At 36.4% G+C, this 16497-nt stretch overlaps 1 protein-coding gene across 3 annotated transcripts in view; it reads right to left on the bottom strand.

Annotated features, from left to right (window-relative positions):
• Window positions 1-733: 733 nt before the first annotated feature.
• The window catches only part of u2surp (U2 snRNP associated SURP domain containing), a 39197-nt gene continuing 23433 nt past the window's right edge, over window positions 734-16497 (bottom strand). For 2 of the 3 annotated variants that reach the window (XM_012962813.3, XM_018093811.2), the window contains 12 exons: window positions 15531-15693; window positions 14090-14169; window positions 12858-12945; window positions 12378-12497; window positions 11862-12018; window positions 10756-10851; window positions 7003-7069; window positions 6292-6451; window positions 5795-5905; window positions 4114-4232; window positions 2632-2808; window positions 734-1604 (listed from right to left, as the gene is read on the bottom strand). In XM_012962813.3, coding sequence (XP_012818267.1) covers window positions 1466-1604; window positions 2632-2808; window positions 4114-4232; window positions 5795-5905; window positions 6292-6451; window positions 7003-7069; window positions 10756-10851; window positions 11862-12018; window positions 12378-12497; window positions 12858-12945; window positions 14090-14169; window positions 15531-15693 — 1477 coding nt within the window. In that variant the 3' untranslated portion in view covers window positions 734-1465. The remainder of the gene's footprint in view (window positions 1605-2631; window positions 2809-4113; window positions 4233-5794; window positions 5906-6291; window positions 6452-7002; window positions 7070-10755; window positions 10852-11861; window positions 12019-12377; window positions 12498-12857; window positions 12946-14089; window positions 14170-15530; window positions 15694-16497) is intronic. The other variant, NM_001142212.1, reaches the window with a different exon arrangement.

Raw genomic sequence — 16497 nt, 5'->3', positions numbered from 1 at the left:
GATTGGCTTGATCCTCTCCAAGATACCAGTGTAAAGTTGAAAAAATATAGTTATTCTTAAACTCACAATTCTTACCAAATCAGTTTGCTCAGCAAACCATGATGCTTCTGGATCAAAAGTATGTTAAACACATGCTCTAAGGTTAAAAAAAAGGGGTCATACTTCCCCCTTTAAAGTGTCATTACTTTATCTTTTATTAAAAGGCCCTGTGCTATATTCACCCAAAACAATTCTCCACAATTATTTAAAAATGGTAATGGGTTGTCAGGTCATTCCTGCAAAGTCTCACCTGATACACCTGCTAACTATACAAAGTGATGTGTACCTATGTCTCCAGGTAAAAACACCTTAAATGAAAAACAACACAATTGTTTAAAAATAAATGCTTGGTATTATTGGAAATTATCATTGTGCTTTCTTTCCTGCATTTGTCTCAAATGAAACAATGAATCCTCAAAAGAGAAGTATTTTGATTTACAAGCACAAAATCCCATACCACTACTATGCTTTTCATTTTCTTGGTATAGTAGACAAACTATTTTAAGCTTTGAAACATTTCTTTTGCCTAGATTGGGGGACACAGGCACCATTGAGATAAACATCCAGCAGATGGAGAATGGACTCTAAGGAGAAAAAGTAATAAAAGTCGTAAACATATAAAAAAAAAAAAAAAAATGACAGGAGAACGCAAAGGGAAAATTGGGCAAGAGAGTACAATTTTGCATTGTGAATAGTTTTTAGTTAAACACCCTTTATTACATTTCCCCCATAGGGATTAAAAGTGACTATCTCAGGGCTTTATTCCCTGCCTATCTTTACATTTTCAGTTTGCACTGCAGTCCAAAACCATTTTCATAGAAATGAAGGCCAACTAGTTTAATTATAGAAAAGTTAATTATAGACCATTTTTAAATGGCCAATACGGTCTTGAATGAGCAGCATAGTAACAGTACTCTATCCTTATCGATAAGTCCATATTTTATTTGAAATCTACTGCAAAATTTCAGATACAAAAGAAAAAAAAAAAAAGTAAAGAAAAACATGGTGCTGAAACGGTTTTTTTTTTTCTTTTTCCATGATATACTAAAAAAAAAAAAAAAAAAAATATATATATACTATGGGAAAATAAAATACTTCCGCTGCAGTTCACAAACACGTGATGAAACAGAATGGTTCATTACAGGGTGATACATTGCCACGGCAGAAAAATCTGTTTTTGTTACATTATGAAACAATTATTACAGATGCAATAACCACATGTATACACATGCATTCACAGAAATGTAGAAATGCCTTTTTTTTGATGGTTTTGTTTTTCTTTTATTTATTTTGAAAACCCCCTCCCCCTCTGTCAGTGACCCTCCTTGTTGAACAGTTCAGGCACAAAAACATAAAATATTAATCAGAGACAAATGCATTTTTCAGTAAACGACACTTAAAAAAAAAAAAAAAAAATCAACTCTGGTCAGTGTTTGCTTTTCTTTGACTTCTTATGAGATCTGTGAGGAGATCTAGATTGAGACCTGGATTTTTTTACAGACTTTTTGGGTGACCGTGACCGCGACCGTCGAGACCTTTTTGGTGTCCTAGAGCCAGAAGGTGACCTGCAAAATCAGACAGGCTTTTTGACTTTGTGAAACATAAAAACTTTAAAACAAGCAAGTGGATCACATAAATGTGAGCACATTGTGTGCAGTTCTAATTTAAGCTTTTTACAATGTCTGTTGATCATCTGAAATCTAGTTTAAAGTTAGCTGCTTAAATTAAAACTGAAAGTCCTAAATGATAATATGTATTCCTCAAGGCATACTTTTTCTGAGCAGAAAAGGGTCAGGGGGTGTATCTGGCAACTGTAGGGCCAGAAACAACACAGGGGCTTATGTTACAAACTCATGTATAAGATGAACATTTTGAGAAATTTTACATTTAGTTGTTTAGGTAGGTATCATTTCCTTTTAAGACTCCTTTTATAATCCACTGAAAATGAAAAGTCTAACCTCATTTCGTACGATATCATCAGTGCGTGTATGGACAGCTTTAGTGTTTGGCCTCAAAATGACTGACATGGCCAAACTGCTAATAATTGAGAAGTTTAGGGAATGTCACAGTAATTTTTTTAAAAATATATTTTGGGTACAGAACATGAAATCACAGTTTATGGCTAAAAGCATCTAGACATCTGAATGGCCAACATCCCATTCCAAAACCAACATATAATGTTGCTACTATCTCTTCTGCTGTAGAAGGCTCTGTTCTGTAAAGGTTTTTTACAAGATATTGGAAAAGTGTAGGTGGGATTTGCTTCCATTCAGCTAAAAAAAAACTTTAAGGTTAGGCAATCTAGCCTGGCCCATAGTTGGCATTGTAGGTCATACCATGTGTGTTCATTTGCAAGAGTTTTCCATTTCCATCTCAGGAAAAAAAAAATCAAGGAGTAAAGAGATTGTTGTTCTGAGCACTTTTCTTAAAGGGATACTGTCATGATTTTTACAGTGTACTTTGTATTTCTAAATTACACTGTTTTCAAAGCAAATAATTCACTCTACCATTTAAAACCTTATTCTTGAACCAACAAAGTATTTTTTTTTAGCTGTAATATTGGTGTGTAAGCAGCCATCTCAGTTTATTTACCTTTTGGACTTTTTAGTGACATCCCTGGGTGAGTCTTTATGAGAAGACCTGGATCGAGAGCCATCTTTATGGGATCTCTCCGATCTCTCTGAACGCTCTGATTTTGGTGAAGGGGACTTCCCTCGCCTGCTGCTACTACTTCGCGTCGGACTTACAGACCCACTGTGGCGTCTTTTCCTACAAAAACAGAAATAAAAAAAAAGAATTAAAATGAATGAGTAGCGCATGTGACCTCCACTAACATGTCATGGACACCATGATTAGAAGTCCAGAAAACGTACTAATTTTAGGCTTGCAGCATAACATTTCTTATTCTTGCTCCAATGGCAAAATATGATGCAATGCCTCAACGAGGGGGAAAATGTAGATTTAATTACTGCTTAATCTTTTAGGGGAACACAGCACCAGTAACTTAATTCAACATCTAATAAGACAGTACATTCTAGTAATATTCCTGTTCTCCTCAAAATCATCTGTTTGCTAGTAACATAGTTAAAAAAAAAAAAAAAGGGGTTGAAAAAAAGACACAAGTCCATCAAGTTCAACCTTAATGCCTAAATATAACCTTCCTTTTAGTTGACTGTTAGTGCAATATAGACTTTCAAGAGAAATGGTAAACAGTTCCACCAAGGAGAAGAATTTATGGACACCTAATGCAGTAGAAAGGTTAAATACTGAAAAAAATCCTTACATAAATAAAGGGGTGCTAATATATGGAGTGCCATGTTCAAATAAATGTTTGCAACATTTCTTACTAAATCTCTAAGTTTTACCATGTAAATTCTTAAATGGCTTTGCTAGCACATAACGGCAAAACATGAGAAAGGCAATGCACCTATACTAGGAAATACCAACTTCATGAAAATTCCCAAGTTAATCATTTTGCAGACTGAAGGGTCTAAACTAGATATTGTAGTAAATTTGAGATGTGAAGATTTGCATATATCTACTGCACACATTAAGTAAAGGTACACCTGTCTAGTACACCATGTAAGAAGAAACTGTAGAAAAGTTAGCCCCATCTACCCCCCAGATTCCGAGGAAGACCCAACACCTCCTTACAAGACAGTATTATGGTTATGCCACAAATAGCTACAGTATTTCAACGCAAAGGAAAAAAAAGTTTATGTAGGAAAGCTGTGACTTGAGAAAACAGACTGACTAGGCATTAAAGCTAACTTAAGTAATTATAATGAAGCTGACAAAAACTGAATGAATTAACCACGCAAACGGTTCTGCAGAGGCATGTTGCAATCTCTTATTTTTGTGTCTTATCAGTGTCCCTTGAAAAATTACCCACAATAGAAACATTTTTCATTAGCCAATACAGGATTGCCTATAAGAAAGCTGCTGTCTCAATGTATTACTTGAAACTAAGAGGATGAGTTATTTATTAACTGTGGCCCCCAAAGATACCTCAATGGAATGTCATAATCATGTTTATGTCTTTTCCTCATGGCTTAAAGGTAAGTCACAACTGACCTCTCTTTTCTGGTAGGAGTAGATTCATCTTTGTCTTTCTTTTCTTTCGTCCGATACTCAGCCTTGTCTTTATCTTTTTTGTCCCTCTCTCTTTCCCTTTCAAGCTCTTTTTCTCTTTCCTGCAAAACACAAGCCACAATTTAATATATCCACCAACTAAAAAAAAATATATATATAAATATTGTTCTTAGAAGAAAATAGTACCACATGCCCTTAACAGGTAAAATGGTTAAATCTAAGATACAGTATGGAAATAAGAAATCTGCAATGAGGCTTTAATGTTCTTCAGGAATGTCGCACAGCATTTTATATTCAACTTAACATTAAGGACACAAAGACAGACCAAGACTCTACATTTTTCTGTAAAATTACCATGTATAAATAAATTGCAAGCCTAAAGTGCCCTGCTTGGTTACTTTTGGCAAGTTCTTGACTAAACTGCCATAATTTATGCTTGAGCCAGGGAAGAGCTTACCATTTGCTCTTGGAACATCCAATGTTGTTACTTAATACTAGGCAATTAATTCTAACGAGGAAAATCCTAAGAACCTTACTGACCCAATACCCATGCTGCAATAGAGGTTCACTATCTTGAGTAATCAGTTTGGCTTCCACAGAAAAGGTTTCCAATTTCACACAAAAGATCAGTGGAATTGTAACTTTTTTAAGTTGAAAGACACAAGGAAGCCAGAGCCAGGTGGTTATCTGATAAGAGGCAGACTACAGGTGTGCTTTTGTTACAGACATCCAACACCTTCCCTGTCCCTTGAACCTTTCAGATAGCTACTAATCAGATGCTCTTACGAACCCAAGGACCATTAACTTCTGCTGCTCATGTTCACTTGCAGATTCTCCTGCTGAAAAGCAATATACAGCAGAGTGCAGCAATTTAAGACCACACATCATTCTGAACCATAACAAACTCAGCAATATGGACTACATAGAGGCAATTTTTCCACTATGACTGTTACGATACACGAAAAAGTGGCAAAACATTAGGTAAGGAAACAGCAGAACTCAATGTAATCTTATAAAAAATCTAGTTTTGTCATGTTTGCAAAAACTGAGCAGGACAAACTAATCAACTAGGCTAAGTAAAAAAAATTAACAGACCATGCCTTTTAACTTATCAAGATAAAAGATCCAAAGCCTAACCCTTCTTCATCCATAACTAGCAGATAGAAAAACTAGCAGATAGGAATCTAGCTAGTAGCCATTTAAGAAAATTAAAGGAAAACTATACCCCCAGAATGAATACTTAACAAACAGATAGGTCACTTAACATAATATATACACACATACATACACACCCTTTCCATTGAAATAATGCAGCTCTAACTGTAACAAGGAGTGTGGAAGCAAAAGGCAGAACTCTGTCCATTCATTGGCTGATGTGGCCTAGCATGTATTTGTGCCTTGGCTCGTTTGTTTGCACTGTGAATCCTATGGTCCCAGGAGATGGCCCTTAATTCTTAAAATCGCATTATTCTATTTAGGAGTATCCAATAGCACATACTACTAAAAAAAGTATATTTTTATGAAAGTGGTTATTTAGATGAAGCAGGATTTTACATATGAACTTGTTTATGCAATATCTTTTTAAAGAGACCTACATTGTTTGGGGGTATAGTTTTCCTTTAAACTAAATATAGGGGAACATTTTCAAAATAAAATATCATACCCTCTGAAGAAGTTTATCCCGATAGTGTTCAACTTGTTCTTGAATACTCTGTCCAGGTTTCTTTGGCCTTTTTCCAGACTCAATTTCATCTTGAAATTTCATTACTTTAAGCTATAAAAAAAATATACAGAAATAAATAAATAAATTAAAAAAAAAAAAAAAAATTATATATATATATAAAATAAAAAAAACAAATACAGCAATTACAACACAACATTGCTGCTGCTGAATAGTCCTATAAAACTGTTAAACCCAAATGCATTGAATAGGGTTGCACAACATGAAAACCAATAAATGCTGAACTCTAAAGTAAATGCTTGTCTTAGATATTTGGGGTATAATAGCAGAATGGCTATTTACATCAAGTTTAATATGTGTGTAATTGATGCAAAACAAATGTTAGACCAATGGAAGGGGGGGCTGAATTCAAAAAGTCTTAAAGTTAATTGGTAAACTACTTTTAAAAATGTATTTTGAGTATCATTTATAGTGCTTACCTCTATTTCCCTGAGTTTGGCACGTTTTTCTTCACTCATTTCAGAGTATTTCATGGATTTAGAATCTGACATTTCATCTCTGATGGGGTTTGAGTAATAATGCTGATCCTCAGATTTGGAGCTCTGCGTATCCTCTTCGTCTTCGCTCTCTTCGTCTTGGCTGCAATTAAAAAAAAATATGACATGTGTAAGCAATCTAAAACTGAATAACAAATACCTTGAACAAATACCTGGAACACCTTTGCCAGTCAATTATAGTTAAGAGCTTTTGTGCTGCAGTGGGTTTCAGTGTGTGGGACATGATAAGCAATCAGCAGGGCTATAATGAAATGCAAGTTATTATCTAGATTTACTCCACTGTTGCAAATTCAACAGAATCCAAGCTTTAACTAGAAGTAAAAATACAGGGTTTTTAAATGTATACAAATACACATAATTGTCCAAATATCAATAAACAAATGAATACAATTACTTGACCCAGTTTTTTTTTTTTTTTTGACTTACTGAAAATTAATGTGCAACATTGGCATCAAACCAGAGTACACAAAAATGTCTACAGACAAAAATACTGTGTATTTTTTTTTTTTTTTTTTTAAATATAATTAAACTGTAAAAGTAATCACATAGTATATAAGATAAATATTTACTCAATTAGAAATGTAACAATATTTTAACAAATTTTAACTACTGTATGTTCTAAATCCTTCTTACTTCAGATTTTCTTCTTCTTCAGACTCTTCATGCTGGTCAAATAATTCCCATTTTGATGTTGTAACTGCTATATGAAAAGAATATTCAACAAATTACTATAATCTTTTGCAAAGCAAATTTGCAAATAACTTTACTGAATGTTACTGAAGAGGTGGTCAGTCAAAACAGTGGAAACACGTTTGCCAGCCAATTATAGAAACATCACTAATTTAAGAGCCTATACAGATTGATGACTATGAAATAATTCCTCTGTAGTTAGCACAAGGTTGTTATCCAGGTTAAATCTGATGATGTTCAGCATAGAGGATCAAAAAGGTTTGTATCTATGTGCAGGTGTTTATATCTAAGAGATGGAGAAAACAAAAACAAGCTCATACTGTGTGCCCTTGTGGCCAACTGAACTTTACCCAAAACTACAAAGCTATGCATGTAAAGCTGGCAGCTTAATGCATAGCTTTATGAAGGACAGGTCATGTCAGACAAATGTACCGTATATACTCGAGTATAAGCCGAGTTTTTGAGCCCCAAAAAAGAGCTGTAAAAGTCGACCTCGGCTTATACTCGCATATATACGGTCAAGATGGAACTCGCTGCGCATCCCCATGCGTTCGCTGCTCGCACCCCCCCCGGGTAAGCACGTTCGTGAGTCTGCCACTATATTAGAGTATATATGGTATACGGTATATACGGAACCTGCTACCTGCTGGCGCGTACGCATCCGTTCGCTGCTCTTTCTCAGCAAGCCCAGCCTGTTAGTGTGCCGCTTGCAGCGCTCAGTACAGCGGGAAGTTGGACTGTTCCGGGGCAAAACGTCTCAGCGCTAAGGTCACGGGGCAGATCAGGGGTGGGAGAGTAGGGCATACCCAAGGGGGCCGATACCTATGGGGCTGAACAGCGTTTGCACGGGCCCTGTAGGCCGGGAAGGGACTTAGATCTGTAGAATGGAGCCTACAAGGCGTGGCTGCCAGGCTGACTCCTAACTAACTTTGACCCAACACATTGTTACATGAACAGGCACTTAGATTTTCCGCTGGAAAGGAATGTATATGCCTACACCTGTACTGCCTGTATAGGGCATTAGCCCAACTTGCTCCTTTCCTGCTGTAGCTGGACTACAACTCCCAGCATCCTTAGCAGCTCCACAGTAGCTGCATGTTGGCTATTTCATTACGATTCCTTGACAGTTCCACAGCACAAACCCCCCAGAATCTGTAGCAGGCCCGAAATTCTGAGGAATCCAGATCTGCAATAGAACTGCTGCTTCCTGCCTGACCCTGTTTCATGGTGCTGTGGGTGGTGATAGAGGCAGAATTGCCTCTAGATATGAGCGAAGGGAAGGCTGATCTGTGCCCTTATTATTCTGAATTCTGGGACTACAATTAAGTAGTGGAGGTTGAAGTGGGGATCATGGGAGTTGTAGTTCCGGATGAGGTGAGTTGTAGAGGCTTTATTTTTCTCTTGCACCTGCTCTCCATTGCATAAAACATGGGAATTTGTCCTGAAATTGCACAGGCTCATCAGTGAGAATTTGTATTTAGTGTAACCTCGGCTCTTATACTGCGCTGCTCGCACGGACTCATGCTAGGGGGGTAGAAGAAACACGGGAAGAAGCACGGGGGGGGAGAAGAAGCCCCCTAGGAACTTACGTCCACTGGGGGGGTAAGCATGATTCACTTATTCCAGCAGATTGGTATGCTGTAATATCCTGGCCATTTCAGTATCTGGTTATATGCATTTAGCTTGTACTCACTATACCTTGTCGATTATTTACAGGGTGCATCCACAGGGTGGGGGGGGGCAAGTGAGTTGCATGCAAGGCTGCATGTAATCATTTGCATAAGGCTGCACGTAAAAAAAAATGCTTTCTGTATGTAAACAGTACACGCAGTGATAAATTGTTGCATCTAATTCCAAGTGCCTTGGCGCACACAAGGGATCGCACAGTAGCTGTTAGCAGTAGCGGCTGCATTTCCCTCCCTAGGCTTATACTCGAGTCAATAAGTTTTTCCAGTTTTCTTAGGTAAAATTAGGTACCTCGGCTTATACTCGGATCGGCTTATACTCGAGTATATACGGTAATTGTTTTTTATGATGAGGTTAGTAAGATGCTAGACAGTGGGGGTGCAGTAGATGTGATCTTTTTGGATTTTGCCAAAGCATTTGATACCGTTCCCCACAATGACTGCTTTCTAAAGTAAGGTCTACTGGTCTTAGTGAAGTCGTTCGTACATGGATAGGAAACTGGCTACAGCAGGGATCCCCAACCTTTTATAGTCGTGAGCAACATTTCAATAAAAAAAAATCTGAGGAGCAACACAAGCACAAAAACTTTCTTAGTAGGTTACCAATAAGGACACAGATTGGTTAATTAGTAGCCCAATGGGGACTGCCAGACTACAAAAGACTCTGTTTAGCAGTACATATGGCATTTATGCCTCCAAGTCAGAAATTCAAAATAAGCACCTGCTTTGAGGCCACTGTGAGCAACATCCAAGGGGTTGGTGAGTAACATGTGGCTCACGAGCCACTGGTTGGTGATCACTGGGCTACAGGATTGGGTACAGAGAGTGGTTGTTAATGGTACATTCTCTGCTTGGAGTAAGGTTATCAGTGGATTCACGGGAGGAGGGTGTTATTCTTCCCCTTTACAGAGTGCTGGTAAGGCCCCACCTAGACTATACTGTCCAGTTTTGGACTCCAGTGCTCAAATTGGACATTATTGAGTTAGAGAGGGTACAAAGAAGTGCAACTAAGCTGATAAAGGGTATGGAAAGTTATGAAGAAAGACTGGCCACGGTGGTGGTGTTTACACTGGAGAAGAGGCATTTAGGAGGTGATATAACTATGTATAAATATATATGGGTATCATATAATAACCACTCTAATGCTTTATTTACTAGTAGGTCTTTCCAACTGACACAAGGGCATCCACTCCGTTTAGAAGAAAGGAGGTTCCATTTAAATATTTGGAAAGGTTTTTTTACTGTGAGAGCTGTGGAATTCCCTCCCTAAACCAGTTGTACTGGCTGATACATTAAATAGCTTCAAGAAGGGGTTGGATGGCTTTTTAGCAAGTAAAGGAAAACAGGGGTATGGGAGATAGCTCTTAGTACAAGTTGATCCAGGGACTGGTCCGATTGCCATCTTGGAGTCAGGAAGGAATTTTTCCCACTCTGCGGCAAATTAGAGAGGCTTCAGATGAGGTTTTTTGGTCTTCCTCTGGATTAACTAGCTCTTAGGCAGGTTATATACTTGGTGGATGTATGCCTTTTTTCAACCTAACTTACTATGTATTTACATCATAATTTACATTTTATATATATTTCATATATAAAGTTACTGCATTTCCTTAAAAAAACAAAACACCTCTGCTGTTGGAGCAAGAGGCTGTTGACAGAAAATATGAAGTGCAAACACTTGCTTTTCTGTGTAAAATTAGGGAGTACTTAAATAAGCCTAACTATTCACTACAGCAGTGCAACAGTATAAAGGTCTACAGTGGTCTACTGGCATTTATATGAGCCACAGTTTATCAGAAAGAGTGATTTTAAATTAACTTCAGGTAACATGATCACAGTCGATTATACAATTAAAAAAATCTCAAGATTCTTTATTAAAAAAAAAATGACTGAATAAGAGACTTACAAAGCTGAAAGTCAATGAACTATCTTGTCACCTTTTCTAGTGTTACTTTGCAATCAAACTAGCCAAAGAATATGTCTGCATGTAAAATATACACAATGTTCTGCAAACCTTGTGATTCAAGTTCTGATTCATCCACAGCTTCCCATTTCGAAGGTGCAACTTTAAAAATGGGTTCATTCTTCTTAGCATCATCATTAATGTCCACTAAGAGAAGAATAAAAAAAAATTTAATGCAACAGTATCTTGTAAAAAGTATATGTTTGCTATCATAATACACTGTTATCTTGGCACCTGAAAATAAACTCTTAAAAAATGCTAATACATTTTCACATTCCTACAAATGTATTTCCCACAAAGAAAAAACCACAGGCTTCTCAAGTTTACACTAACTAGGGAATTTTACTTATATAATAATATATGTTTGCTCCTCCTGCCCATTCACCCCCACTCTCTCTTTTGTCACAGACTGCAGAATTTGACAATCATTTATATATTCCTTGTCTGCCTCTATACTCTTACTTTCTTTACTGCCTTTTTTATCACTTTAATACAAAGCACTCTTGGAACTCCACTAGCCAGGTATCATATGCCCCCTATATACAAGCAAGCCCAGCTTATTACAGATGGGATGCAAGGCTAAGAGCCTTTAACGTGTATAGTATAGTCATTCACCAAAAACCTCAGATGTCACCAAAAAAGGTGCTGTGATACTAGATGTGAATAAAGCAAGCCAGTTAATATAAAAAGGATACCTTAAAGTAGGTTAAATAAACTAAAGATAACACCAAATGTTACATGGTAAAACTAGATAGACAGACACTATTATGTTCTGTAGTTTGTATTTTCATGCTCTTTACAGGAAACTATACTTATATAAATCATCCAAGAACCTCTATTATCAGATGCAAAATGAGGGTAAAGTCTCAAATGTGGTCTGTCATTTGAATAACAAATAATGCATAATCTTGCCACATTTAGGCTTGGAAGGTGTCACAAAAACAGATGTCGTTAACTTTGATGATCATATATTTTAAAAAATATATCCTAAACCTAAAGCAAAATAACTGCTTAATATCAGGCTGTGCGACATCACAAATGAAGCAATGTGAAAGATGGGACTATGGGCTCCCAGTGGAGTAAGGCACACAAGGGAGGTGGTCTGCGCTTATTACAAAATTTAAACCATATAGCAACATTTTAAGATAGAAACTTACATGGTACTCCATCCAAATCATCTTCTAAAGATTTTATGGGAACACCATCTAAGTCATCAATAGGAGCACCATCAATTGGGATTCCATCAACATCCTCAATAAGAGGTACATCCAACTCTTCCTCAATCGGAGCACCATCCAAATCATCTGGTACTTCCTATAGTCAAAAACAAAGTTACTGCTGTAAAATCTATTTTACAAAAACAACATTTTTAAAGCTGACAGTATTGCTTATTTATAAAATATGAAGCAGTGTATAAGATTTTGGTAGCATTTTGTACATTACCAATACAACTTTGTAAATCTAATTAAAAAAAAAATTTAACTAGACCAAATAAAGTTTATGATAGCAATAATTTTTTCTCATGAATGCTACTTGGTTTATGTGGGGGTCCAGTTATTACACAACCACTTTGCAAAAACTGGCTGTGTTTCCAAAAATATTCTCACAAAACTCCCACAGGTGATGAGTAAGACTTTATATAATTATGCCAAAAAAAATTATGTTTATTGTACCTCTGGTTCTTTATCTTCAATATTTACAAGTCCCAGGAAAATGTTTTGTAATCTAATTAAGTAAGGCTCAGGATAAATTGCCCAGTCTTCCCATGCACGAAAGCAAGCCATGACACGTTGCTAAAAGAGAAATAAATAAATAACACATCTATAGGCAAGCAAAGTACAATTTTTATCTTATTATTATTAACATTTATTTATAATGCGCCAACATATTCCGCAGAGTTGTAAGAGTCATTATGCATTTATACCCAAAATCAAACATCTTTTTAATTCTGACCCACATAAGACTTGTAGTAGCGGCTTGGGCTGAGAGTTAGGTGTGGAATGTGTCACCATATTGTACAAAAAAAAAGTTACATGATATGCATGCTGCTGCAATTAGTTAGGATTTTTAAAAATCCCAGCAACTAATCACCCCATCTGTCTTTGCCCTATTGGGATACTTATCTAGCACAATTAATGAATTAGAAGACTTACCTTAAAATTTTCTGACTGCAAGTGACCTTGTATAGCTCTGTAGGCAGCATTGAGATCAGCAAATATTTGGCATAACTTTGCTTCAAAGCTACAGACAAAAGAATGGTGTATTAAGAATGCTTCAGAAATTTATACTTTGGATGTTTGTGCTTTTAAGAAACCTACTTTTGAAACATTAGTACATTTCTGGAAGTGCAATACTGATCATCAGATAAGATTGGTTTCTTGAATAAATTGAGCTTGGTAAAATACGGCATATAATACAAATACATATAAAAGTTAATAATAATTTGATATTTAGGCATGTAGAGAATGTAAACAGCCAGAAATACTGCTTTTAACAGTAAATCACAATTAGAAATATATTTAAAACCAAAACTGTAAAAACATTATTATTTATGGTTGCTTAGAACTACATTTTCTTTAACTTTACAAAAAAGTGTTTTGAGGTGGAGGATGAGGAGGACCCCTTTAAATTTGGAGTCAAAGGCATTAGAACAAATTGGTTAGGGAATGAAACCTGTGCCAGACTTACATATTCAGTGCACCTGTACTCCAAATAGTTTCGTTAAGTGCAGACCTTTATTGTTCCATCTAAAAAAGAATTGCCTGAGGCAATTACCTAAGAATTACCTTAGGCAATTCTTTTTTAGATGGAAAAATAAAGGTCAGCTCTTAACGAAACTTTAAATGGTCTGGAGTGTTTGGAGTTCGCATTGTTTGAATTACTGATCGTTTCCCTTCAGCTACGGGTTTGGGGCCCTGAGCACCCGGACCACCTTTGGACTCTGAACGTTTTCTCATTTAAATTACCCGCTTGACTTTTGGGCTCTTGGATGTATTTTGCACTGTGCTAGGTCCGGGTTACACCCGGGCCTCATCAATTTATTCGGTACGATTTTTGACACCCTGAGCCCCCTCTTTTTCCTTATATTGAGACAAACTAGTATTATTTATTAATAATAGTTTTTCTATCTTGTGGATACATGGGAACAGTAAAGTATTGTGTTAATTTGTATTTAAATGGTCTGGAGTGTTTGGAGTACGCATTGTTTGAAGTACTCTTCCCATCTAATTGCATAACTATGTCACTTTATTTCAACTGACTTCTTTGGATAGGTATTTTATCCAGATCAATGTAAAATGCTGTACAGCACAAGTTTTAGACTTAGTACTTAGTGGAGTTTCTAGACAGTAATATTACCCAATATAATCTGAATGTGAATACTTACTATTTTCTGTAGTATGAAGCATTGGCAACTTTAGCTGAAGAATTATATAAGACATCAGACACTAGATATAGTCTGGCAATCTAAACAAAACAAAGATTCCATCAACTAAATGCTCTGTATATAGGAAAAGTAGATTAAAAAAAAACAGACCATAAACTATAAGGCAGATGAGCACATTTAAACATTATACAGGTATGGGATCCCTTATCCGGAAACCTGTTATCGAGGAAGCTCCGAATTACAGAAAGCCCACCTCCCATAGACTCCATTTTAATCAAATAATTCAGAAAGCGGATTTTCTTTTTCTCTGTATTAATAAAACAGTACCTTGTAACTGATCCCAATTAAGATATAAATAATCATATTGGGTTTAATTAATGTTTTATTGATTTTTAGTAGAGTTAAGGTATGGAGATCCAAACTACGGAAACACCCCTTATCCAGAACACCCTTGGTCCCGAGCATTCTGGATAACGGGTCCTATACCTGTATTAAAAAATGCAAATATTTAGAAAAAATCCTTAAAGGCAATAACATACCTAGCGGGTAAGGTGGCAATGTTAAATAATCAAGGTAAACTTCATAAATATATACACACTCTGGGGAGGGGGGAATGCAATATTCAAGCTAATGTGTTTGTGAATTCATGGGCCAAAACAGATGAAAGTAGATTAGCTCAAGGTCTAACATTGGCCTCAAAGTTTTGAAAAATACTTAACTTAATTTCTATTGATAATTAGGACAAGCAAGTCAGCACTAAATATTTACCAATTAAACAACACGGTACAGAATAGTTTGGTGGACGGAAGCAGATGACTGAAATTTACAGAACAGCCACATGCAGCACCATTTCAGGAACAAATATAGTTCTTTCACTGACCAAATATCTGGGTACCAAATGCAATCTTTTACAAAAAATGCAAGGAGGAAATGTTGTAGGTGATATTCTATTCTGCAAGTTTAAAGCAGACCTTTAAGCAGACAGTTAATCAAAACTTTCTAATAGCACCACCATATATGAATTTCTTATTCCCTTGGCACACATGGTGCTTTGTCTGCCACTTCCATCAGGCAAAAAACAGAGGCAAATAAAATGCCCAAGATCCACCTGTTAGCACTATGCAAAGCTCCTTCTATTCTGAACAAGTGGCAGTGTCACACAACACTGTGTTCCATAGGCATTAATCTTTCAGTAATAAGAGGGACTGCATCCGCAGCCAGTGGTCTCATCCCTTGGTCTTGTATTGTCCGTTCAGTTAGCCCTTTGAATGTGCCATGTGTCTTCCTATAGCAGTTTGTAACAAATTCCTGAGCCGATAGTTTCTCTACTGGACAAAATTTTACTTTTACAATAGTAAGGGTCCAGCTATGTATATTTCTGTGATGGCAGTGGAGAAATATATATGTAGTTGTGGATAAATTATGCTTGTATATTTTTTACCTTTTTAGGGAGTGGGGTTTTTAAGATAGACAAAGACTCCGTTATACAGTCTACAATCTCTTCAGCAGCCTCAGCATGATTCAGGCAGAACATCATAGCCTCCCCGATGTCATTTTTTCTTGGTGTTAGCCCTCGTAAGATCTCTTCCAGTTTATCCCTTTGTCTAAAACAGAAATTGCCATTAATGCCTGTAACTGCCCTTAAATCTTTAGAAATGTCAATATCATTTAGATAAAGAGGCCTCTGTGAATGTGTTTTTCCTGTGATGAGAGGCTGAGCGCATAAATGTCTGATGTTTAGAGTATTTAAAATGTAATCCAATATGCATACATTTTCAGGTGTGAATGACATTAACCCAATGTAGCATTTCCACTTACCAAGAGAACACTTCCCCAAGATATCAGATTTTGCTTCTGACAAATTTAATATATATAAACTATATAGGATTGTTAGATATATACTGCATCATAAATAAAGAGTGGGGGAAATGATACACTCATCGCTTAAAAACTAAAGGCATTGGGACCCTTAAAGGAGAAGGAAAGGCTAATAAAGAGTTAATCTCAAGCTGCAGGAATATTTCGCCTGTTCAGGTGATCAGAAGCCTCATAGGAAAAAGAAACGCTGAGCTCTGTAAAGAAAATTCCCATAATGCCACGCCACAAGTTCTTAGCATTCTTGTGGAAGGGGGGAGCAGTAGAGGGGAGCAGACTCTGGCACAGGAAAAAAAAAAAGGATACAAGAAATCCTGTTTCTTTTGATAGAGGGCTCTCTCACATTTCTGTGAGTGCTTTGGCTGTATTTACATAGACCTTTCTGATAAATGAAAAACAGAAAAAAGTTTATGTGCTTCATCTGAATGGTTAATACATAACTTTCATTTCATGTCTGTATATAAAATAAAAATCTATATACACTTGTGACGATTCAAAGTTCATCAATCCATGTCAACCAGTGGCATAGATGA

The sequence above is a fragment of the Xenopus tropicalis genome, chromosome 5 (genome assembly GCF_000004195.4).
Source record: "Xenopus tropicalis strain Nigerian chromosome 5, UCB_Xtro_10.0, whole genome shotgun sequence".
Taxonomy (NCBI): domain Eukaryota; kingdom Metazoa; phylum Chordata; class Amphibia; order Anura; family Pipidae; genus Xenopus; species Xenopus tropicalis.
This window is presented reverse-complemented; position numbering and strand designations above follow the sequence as displayed.